We start from the raw sequence: 9,801 nt of genomic DNA, 5'->3' as shown, positions 1-9,801 counted from the left end.
CACCGCCCATCATGAAGCGCTTACTATCAGGTGACCTGACCACTAACTCAAAATTAGCCTCTTTTCCCTTCTTCTTTTGGTTACTGCACACTGTGGGGTGACACCACCCCTGGCCCTCCGCTAGACCCGCCCTTGGATGGCATGTAGTGGACCTCAGCTGTTTTAAATCCCAACAGACAGGTCATGTATGGGCGCGACATCAAACATGCACACGCTGAGTAGAGGATGACCGAACTGAGTTACGGGTTCAGAAGTTAAAGGTTCATCGTGGAAAGTTGAACAGGTTCAAACTCTGGTTTCCGTCGCATCTTTCCCAGCGCTGTTCGGGAGTAGCTTACACCACCCTACCCCCCATTCCACTCTACTGTCTCCTATGTGTCTTAAACGCGTACCCACCCACATATCACAACTCAATGTTGAGTGACAGATGCTCAGAGGCATAGTCAGGCTAGCAGGATCTCCTCCACCCACTCTCATACATTCCTCCCCCTTCCCCTCCCCCCCTCTGCTGAAATAGGGTGTTGCTGGAGTGTCAGAGGATCACACCCCTGCATGCTTCCCACCTGCGCCAAAAGCCACAATACACCCTTCCCGTCACACACACGCACGCACACACACACACACACACACACACACTCAGTACCCCTAAACGGAGCGAGGCACAAAGGTGCTGCAGTGACAGATGCTCTGATCACACACTTACCATATTTCCACCATCAAAAATAGTGCCGTTTTTTTTTTACTCTATGAAATTCTAGCAAATCGCTCATCATACCTCTCACTTTAATCCAAGCGCTGCTATTTACTGTACAAATCCACCGCTTCCACGCACCGCGTCTAAACCGGGAGGAGCCACAGCAGCGCCACGGGGCAGGGTCCTTCATCAAAGCACAGCCCTTCGCCAACTTTTATGCAGTCTGACCAAATACTAGAATACATTTACCCCCACCCACCCCACCCCACCCTCCCTCTCTCCTCCAGCCCTTTAGGCCAAGGCTTCCCTCTCCCCCCCCCCCTCCCGTCACCCTCTCTAATATTTCGATGCCAAATTCATAGATAGAGAGAAAGTAGTTCCCGCGAGAGGCCGGGCGGTTTGCCAGGGCGACTGATCCACCAATCTGACATGTTAATGAGATCCTGGCCCGTAGTAGCAGGATGGGGTAGCGACGGGTCTGCTCCGCAGCAGCAACAGATCCACCGTGACCTGCAACACACATAGGCGTGAAAACACACACACACACACACACACGTGCACAAACGCGCGCGCGTGCACACACACAATACACAAAACATGCAGTTTTTTGCATACACATGGAGAAACACACATGCTGGCAGAAATGAATCTGTTATGTTGCAAGCACGCACGCACGCTTTCACTCGTGCACACACACACACACACACACACACACACACGCACACACACAAACACACACACACACACGCACTTACGTATGAGGAGGGGATGGTGTTGTTGGGTGGGGTTCAGCTCCTTAAATCTGTCTAATTAAAACACCAAATCCCTCTGCTTCCCTCACTTCCCCCACCACCCTTCTCAGCCCTATATAGGCTCGGGTGTGTGGGCGTGCGGGGTGGGGGTGGGGGGGGCACCATTCCAAAAGAGAAATTATTATTAGGAATTTAATGGGGAACGTTTCTCTTCCGACGCCATCTGGGGCTTGGGGATGGCATTAAAATTTGGGGACGCTTGCCAACAATGCTGGGAAACATCCATTCCCTTCTTCCTGCCTCGCGCTCGTTTTATAGCAGCCATAGAGGTACCACCAGCAATAACATCCTAATTACCATTATGTAATGACTTATTTTATATTGGTCTTTTGATCACTGAGGTATCGATTGCAGCGGGTGGTGGTGGTGGTGGTGAGGGGGGGGTTGCCTGCCGGCCCATCTGCGGCGGGTTCCTCGGCTCCCGAGAGCCAATCAGAACCGGTGCTGATGATGGCCCTGCAAACTTGTTCCTATAGGAGGTACTGTTTGTTTTCACGTTAATCATGGCGGCGAAGCCACGCGTCCACATGCGTCCAGCCGCACCAGCTCCGCATCAAGCTCCCACTCGTCCCTTTCACCTCCCACACAGAGCTCCACCATATGTTGTCTCCCTTCTCTCTCTCTCTCTCTCTCTCTCTCTCTCTCTCTCTCTCTCTCTCTCTCTCTCATCTCTCTCTCTCTCTCTCTCTCTCTCTCTCTCTCTCTCTCTCTCTCTCTCTCTCTCTCTCTCTCTCTCTCTCGTGTGTTTCTCTGTCAGGCCTAATGAGCTGCATGAAATGAAGGATAAGGGGAGGGGGTGGGTGCATGTTCACATCTGACCCCACCGCACGCCGCCTCGTGGTCGCTGGGCAACCCCTGTGGGTGCGAAATGGAACCCCACCCGTACCCCCTGGCCCCCCCTCTCCCCCTCTTTCCCACAACCACCCCAGAGGGGTTTGAAGCACTCCTTCCCCCCACCACCTCCCACCCCATACACACACACACACACGCGCGCCCGATGGCACCGTGCACCACCCAGCCCGGCAGACACGCGGTAACAAGAGTGACAAGATGAGAGGACGAGGTCAATGAATGGGGACAAATGAGGGGCTGGTGGTGGGCTGGCGGGTTAAGGAGTGGGCTTTTAGGGCTCCGGAGGGACCTCCCCGTGGCCCTGATGATGAGATGGACGGAGACGCCGGTCTGACAGAGACGGGGAAGGAAGCAAAGGAATGAAGGCTTGCAGGACCCCCCCCCCCCAGCGCCTCATGGCCTTCCCCACTGGGTGGAAAAAAAAACTGCCAGCCAAAGGGCCAAACGTGCAAAAACAGAAAGGTGGCCTTTCCGTTTCCGTTTCCGGTTTTCTTCTTTTTTTTTGCACGTTTGGCCCTCTGGTTCTGTGCCGGCATTGTGACAGAGTGCAGCAGTGGCGTGAGTTGAATTCCTGACGTGACTCCACCGCGGAGGGGCCGCCCCGCCCCCCCCCGCGCCCCCCGCTCGCTGCGACGTCCATGTCAGGAAGACACGCTGTTGTATCGAGGACACGACATCCGGGAGAGTAATGATCACGGTGCCAGCCGGCGATAAAAACGCATCACGCACAAACGCAACGCAAATGGCCATTTTAGCGGCTGTCATCGTGAAGTCCACCGTGCACTCGTTGTGTATTGGCTTGTCGAGCTTGCACACTTTTTTGTGTGTTACTGTGTTTTATCACGGGCAGATCGGTTTTCATTTGTGGGAGAGGTAGCTCCTCTAGCTGCGCATGTCTCAGTCGTGACTAAAAAGACCCTCCAAGTCCTCCAGTCCATACGACCACATGGGTCGTAGACCCTCTAATACGACCCACAGGAGCGTTTCCTAAATCAGCATCCCCTTCACTTTAAAACGTCACTATAGGTCGTCATAAGCTGCTTGTACAAACGAGGGGGGCGTTTTTGTTTATTTGGTGGAGGACGGTCTCAAAAGACCACTGTCAAGGGCCCGAATCTGACCGTGTCCGCGCCACTTTTCATTACAGCTTGTGGGAAATTTCTCTATTTTTTTAAATTTATTTTTGTTATTATTTTTGCTATGCTATGAAATAAAACGAGGCCAAGATGTGGTGATACCGACGGTCTCTTGTGGTTCATTTTTCTCCCTGGCTGCCTCCGTCGTTAAGGCCAAGAACAAAACGGAAACTCTGCAAGAAGGCCGAAGCGGAAGCCCCACATTAAGATATAATCCGGATCTGTCCAACACTTAAGTCCAGGGGGCAGCAATGGTGGGGGAAAAATATGACGTCATTGTGTAATCAAATGAACAATATTTCAACTTTTTTTGTGCATTTTCTTCCTTCAAATCTATTTGGTGGAAGAATATCACACACACACACACACACACACAGGCTGTCCATCTCTTGTGAGGAGGGGGGGGGGGTGAGAGCCCCTGGGAACCTGTAGGTGCATTTATCGGGCAGAATAAAAGGTCTTTCTGTAGAAAGGTTGTGTTTGCCAAATTTAAAAACAAAGACAACAACCATAGCAGCAAATAAACGAAATTGAAAAAAATAAATAAGTAGAATAATGCCTCTATAGGAGTTATTTTCTTCTTCTTCTTCTTCTTCTCGTGAATTCACTTGACATTCGTTTAAATCGAACCACCAGTGATGTCATAGTACAACTCGCCGACCTCGTGAAACTGATAAGACGTCATGTGTCGAGTGTGTGTACCTCTGTGGGGGTGTTATTACCTCCCGGGGGGGTTTATTTGGGTCTAGATAAAAATCCAGTCCGGGACTGCGGCGCTGCAGCGTGTTTCTATGAGGCGGCACAATGTTGGACATTTACCTTTTCTTTATTTCCAGGGAATTTTCCATTTATATCCCCGTTATTTATTTTAAATATGTAAATTCAAACCTTACTGATCAAACCTCTTAAAGCAGTAAATTATCAGTAAATGATGAGACTTTCTGATTGTCTGACCTTGTTTGATATTGTCGTGCAACGCTGTGACACGTGTGATGTTAAAACCGAGTTTTGTTGTTTTTGTTTAGTTTCGTTATGTGTATTCATATTACATGGCTGTAAACCGGAATGAAGTGTGTGTGAGTCTGTGTTAACAGAAACGCTGCCGTTCCCTTCCCTACAGGTTAGGCCTAAGCAAGCACGACTGGAAATGACGCAAAAAACCCCCCAAAATAATAATAATAATAATTAAATTGACTTTACCAAGGGTCAAAATATTCCCATGGTTCCTATCGTCTTCGAAGAAAGCTGATGGGCCAAATTAAAAACTCTTAATTGGCTCCTTCATAAGTGACAAACACCGGGCCCAAAACATGCCACACCTTTCCCCCTTCGATCAGTAACCACGCTGTTCAAAACCGCGCGCGCGCGTTTAGGAGGTGCGTCGCGCGCAATAACCGCAAAAGAAACGCATGAAATTATACAACATGACATTTCATTTATCGTTCGTGTTTCAAGTCAAGATACAAAAAAATCAACACAATTTAAGTGCACAATAACCACCGATGTGCAGAAAACAAACAAACAAACAAACAAACAAACAAACATTAAGCAGCCGAGCCTCGTCACGTGTCCCCGTGCACACTTCCTCAACACGTCTCATGAGCCGTTGCATAATTGCTGTTTGCCTTAATTAAGGCAGTTTGTCCGCAACCTGCTGACCCCGTCCAGAGGCGCAGAAGTGATGCTGTCCTCGGACCACGTTGACTCGCCCCCCCACCCCAAAAAAGGCTCGACACAAAGTCAGATGCACAGGGAAATAAATACACAACGATGCAAGTCGAACAAATCTGACAACGTGGGAGATTTTTTCTTTTTCCTTTTTTTTTTTACGACAAAGTTTGAGCTGCAACACCGTTATAATTTACACCGGTCACATTCTTATGTCATACATGATCCACACCCAAATTTATACGGAGGTATGAACAAATAAACAAACAAACAAACAAACAAATAAATAAATAAATAAATACAAGCATGGGTTATACATTTACCTCGTCAACACACCACTTACCCCAATTACAAATGATTTTTTTTTCTTTTTTCTTTTTTCGTTTTAGCTTGATATTCTTTTCTTTTTTTTCACAACAGGTTCACAAGATCGTAGTTCCGGAACCGGCTCAGACCACAGAGCACGTGCATGCTGCCGTTCGGACTGGAAGTTGGAAACCTCTGCTGCCGCTGTGTGAGGAGGGACTGCATCGGGCTGCTTTGCATAGCTACAGTAAAATATCACCTTTATTGCTAACAGACTGAAAGCCAATGGAAACACAACACACGCGTGGATGAGGTTCCCTGATAACGTGAAACGTCTTAAGATTCGTGTTTATATTTTGTTTTCTTCTCCTTAATAATAACGAGCCGTTTGACTTAACTTTGCTTGCGTCTTAGCGGCCCTGGGTCAACTTTTCACAAAAGAAAAAAAAATGTTTTTGACAAAATTCACATCTTTTCCTCCTCTTTCGTCACCGACCTCTAACAACACTGACGTCAGCAAAACAAAACATGGACGCTGGAAAGTAGATGATCACATCGAATGGCGTTATGAACCGGTAGAAACCTGCAAAACGAAATACATTCAGCGGAGACTTTTCTAGAATATGTTGATCCATCCTCGGTATACAGATGGAGAACGCATCCTTTTAACCCCCCTCCCCTCTTCCCCCCTTCCCCCCCTCCCCACCTCCAGTTAATTGTGGAAAGAGCCGTTCATTTCCCCCTGGGCTTGGTAGGACTGGCTGCGGAGGTGCAGCTCGTACGGGAAGCGGGTGTCGGGGGACATCCGGTACATTGAGTTTTGCCCCAGACCCGCGCGCGCCGGCACGCTGCAGTAGCGCACGCCGTAGTGACCGCCCTTGCCGTAGTCGGTCGGATCGTCATGTTTTAGGGAGAATATCCCGTTGAAGTTCATGGGGGGGCTGAGCTGGCCCTCGAAGTGCGGACTCCCCCCGTCGGGGGACGCGTTCTCGTAGTACGAAGGCTCATACGCGCCGCCGTAATTGTAGTGCCGGAAAGACTTGGCGCCGTCCAAGCCACTACCACCACCACCCCCACCGCCGCCACCGCCACCAGTACCGCTGCCGCTGCCGTGGCCGTGGGGGGTTGTGCTCAGGTCGGAGCCGGGGTACGAATACATGGCGTCATAGGGCGATCTGCCGGAGAACATGACCTCCCCGTTGTGATCCGTGAGGAAGTTCCTCGCGTTGAGCTGCAAGCAGCCGGCCACCAAGTTGGTGGTGGGCTGAGATAATCCTTTGCATAGAGTCTGCACGAAGGCGAGGAGGTCCGGTCTCTTCCCCGCGCTCAGCGTCTCCGACAGGGCCCAGATGTAGTTTTTCGCCAGTCTGAGAGTCTCGATTTTGGACAGTTTCTGGGTTTTGGAGTAGCACGGCACCACCTTGCGCAGGCTCTCCAGCGCCGCGTTCAAGCCGTGCATGCGGCTGCGCTCCCGAGCGTTGGCCTCCTGCCGCCGTACCCTGGCCCGGTCCACCCGGCCCTTGGACGGCTTCTTCTTCCGCGGGCCTCGCTTTTTGGGGAGGCCGCTGTCGTCCTGCTCCTCCTCTCGGTCCTCTTCGTCCTCCTCCTCCCTGTCGGAAGGGTCGTCCTCCGTCCCCGGCGCGTCCGAGTGGGCCATCTCGTCCACATGGCGCGGTCGGCCGTGCTCGTGCTCGCGGCTCTCAGGTACGGTGTAATTGGCACCGAGCCGCGGCTCGCGCATCATGTCCGGCTCCTCAAACGGCAGAGTCAACATTCTCCTGCAGGAATCAAACGAGGACAACGGGACAGTGAGGACAGAGTCGAGTTTTTTTTTCTCTCTTTTTTTCTTTTTTTTCCGGAAGGTTGTCAGTTAATTACCTCTTGAATGAGTCGTCCCAAGAGGAAAGGTAGCACTAATTGATAAGCGAGGCCAATGTCATAGGCAGCCTCATTTTCAAAGCCACTCAGCTTTTATTGTCTTTGGGTAAGATGCGCAACAACAAGACAGAAAAGAAGCCGGATAAAAGAAGAAGAAGACGAAGAAAACAAAACCCGAATTACCAGTTCATTAAAACAGACAACCAGCACCGACCAGTACGTCCTATCTGGGACGGTACTCACCTTTAGACGTGTCAGCGTGCAGCGTGCATGGCCCCAAACATCTCCACAAAAATCTGCGCCACGACGTCTTGGAAATAAAAACCAAAAGGAGCCGAGAGGAGAGAACAAAACCCTGCATGTGCTGCTGGAGAAGGTATTCCACTCTCCCCCCCTCTCTCTCTCTCTCTCTCCCTCTCTCTCTGTCTCTTCCCTCTCTCTTTGAGGAATGACACTCATGCCAACTGCCGGAGCGGGTACCCATGCCATCTGCCGCTGACGTCTCATGGCAGCGTGGATCACGTGCTCACCGTCCCGAGGGACACACACACTCCGTGCCGATCATCTGGCAGCTCCGGTAATGGGCACCGGGAGGCCCGCATTTACCGTCACAAACACGGATCCGAGAGGGGTAACAGCCAATACCTGCCCCCTGCAGGGGGAGGAAGACGTGTCCACGTCGCCTGCGTGGAAAAGACAAACTCGACAGGTACACGCGTGGCTGGCTGCTGCGTATGGATGTTTACATTATAGATAGATAGATAGATAGATAGATAGATAGATAGATAGATAGATAGATAGATAGATAGATAGATAGATAGATAGATGGATAGATAGATATATTGATTGATTGATTGATTGATTGATCATCCATCCACCCATCCATCCATCCATACATACATACAGACATGTAATAATAAGGAACAACTGAAACTATGCTGATTTTAATCATATTAGCATGAATTTTGCAGCCTGGCCGTGTGTTCGGGTTTCAATCATAAAGCAGGTGAAGAAATTCCAGAGTGCAGCTCTGTCTTGGAGGATGTTTGGAGAATACTAGAGGGGCTCGCAAAGCATCGGTGGCTCTACTACCTCCCGACCGCAGACATTAAGCACACCCCATGGAAAAGGCCCAATGGCAAGCTGCCAAATCCACACAGGGGCACAGCTGGCACTGGATATGGGTATATGCACTCCCCGGTTGGTGTTGAATACTAACACTCGCACCCACACGTGCGCGCGCGCGCGCACACACACACATACACAGACAGACAGAGGTATGCCTGTGAATGACCTTGGTGCAAGGAGAATCACTTACAGTGACTTATCAATCTCTCACTATTGGACAATACAAAGCATCGATTAGCCGAGCAGCACGCGCGCCACAGCTTCAACTGCAGCAGCATGTGATTGCATCTTGCTGCAGGTTCAGAGGACAAAAGACCTCACCATGGCGACGCCGCAAGCTTCCGGGTGACAATGGCAGCTTTTTACAACGGTGGACGTGCAAACATTTGGACTGATGTGCATCATCATGCGTGATGAAGACGCTTACACTAAATACGTGCACACACCAATACATGCTTGAATGTGGACAAATGCGTTGCAAATGTGCATTTACACACACGCACGCATGCACACGCGCGCGCGCACACACATACTCACACGTACGCACAAAAGATCTATCCCTTCATCATTGCCTTTCCCCCAAAATGCCTCAGCTGGTGTGCTGAGTGTTATGGTCCAGCACATCACATGCACATGCACAAATGCACGCATGCATGTGCATGTGAGAGCACACACACGCACGCACGCACACACACAGACTCGTAACCCAGCGTCTGATGAGTCAAACTCCCCATCTCAAACTAATCAGTTGACTGCACTAATTGCAAATGCAAATATGCAAATTTATATTAATTAATTACTCCACTAATTAGTTCTCTTGTCTTTTCAGGTAATAAATCATGGTATGGTTGAAAGAGAGAGGGAGAAAGAGAGATGGTGTTAATCTTTTGTCTACTAGAATATCTTGTTGTAATGCAGGAACTGAGCTTGTGACATTTTGTGATCGCGTTCTTCGTAAGAGCATTCACACACACACACCCAGTGACCCCCCCCACAACAATCCTCACCTAATTAATTATTATTGCTGATCCTTTATCGGTTGTGCCCCAAGAACTTCATAAGGCAGTTGGAGATTTACAGCAAATAGCAGAGGTTAGTAAATGCGGGTGTCTGATTTTAGATCCCCCCCCACACAGTTCTTGCCTGTCAACTCTTTTTAATTATCACATTATCAGCTTTTATAGACACGGCGCGAGGCGTCGAGCTGCAAATGAAGGTGCCACCGATCGCGCGCTGAGTCGCAAGTGTTTCTCAGTTGATGTCAGCGCTTCAGAAGCGTGGCTCCGCATGATGGGGGCGAGATGACGCGATGGAAGCGTAGGCTGCA

The 9,801-nt window shown here is 50.0% G+C and overlaps 1 protein-coding gene across 1 annotated transcript; it reads right to left on the bottom strand.

Moving 5' to 3' along the window:
- Window positions 1-6,180: 6,180 nt before the first annotated feature.
- On the bottom strand, window positions 6,181-7,242 carry LOC130124237 (neurogenic differentiation factor 6-B-like). The gene has a single exon (XM_056293692.1). It carries the CDS (start codon window positions 7,240-7,242, stop codon window positions 6,181-6,183), a length of 1,062 nt encoding a protein of 353 aa, XP_056149667.1.
- Between the last annotated feature and the right edge of the window lie 2,559 nt (window positions 7,243-9,801).

The sequence above is a fragment of the Lampris incognitus genome, chromosome 14 (assembly GCF_029633865.1).
Source record: "Lampris incognitus isolate fLamInc1 chromosome 14, fLamInc1.hap2, whole genome shotgun sequence".
Classification (NCBI taxonomy): domain Eukaryota; kingdom Metazoa; phylum Chordata; class Actinopteri; order Lampriformes; family Lampridae; genus Lampris; species Lampris incognitus.
Note: the sequence above shows the minus strand (reverse complement) of the source record. Positions and strands in the feature narration are given on the sequence as shown.

Bases quoted from the DNA above. Each gene is read 5' to 3' on its own strand.
- LOC130124237 (XM_056293692.1), bottom strand. From the start codon at position 7,242: ATGTTGACTCTGCCGTTTGAGGAGCCGGACATGATGCGCGAGCCGCGG.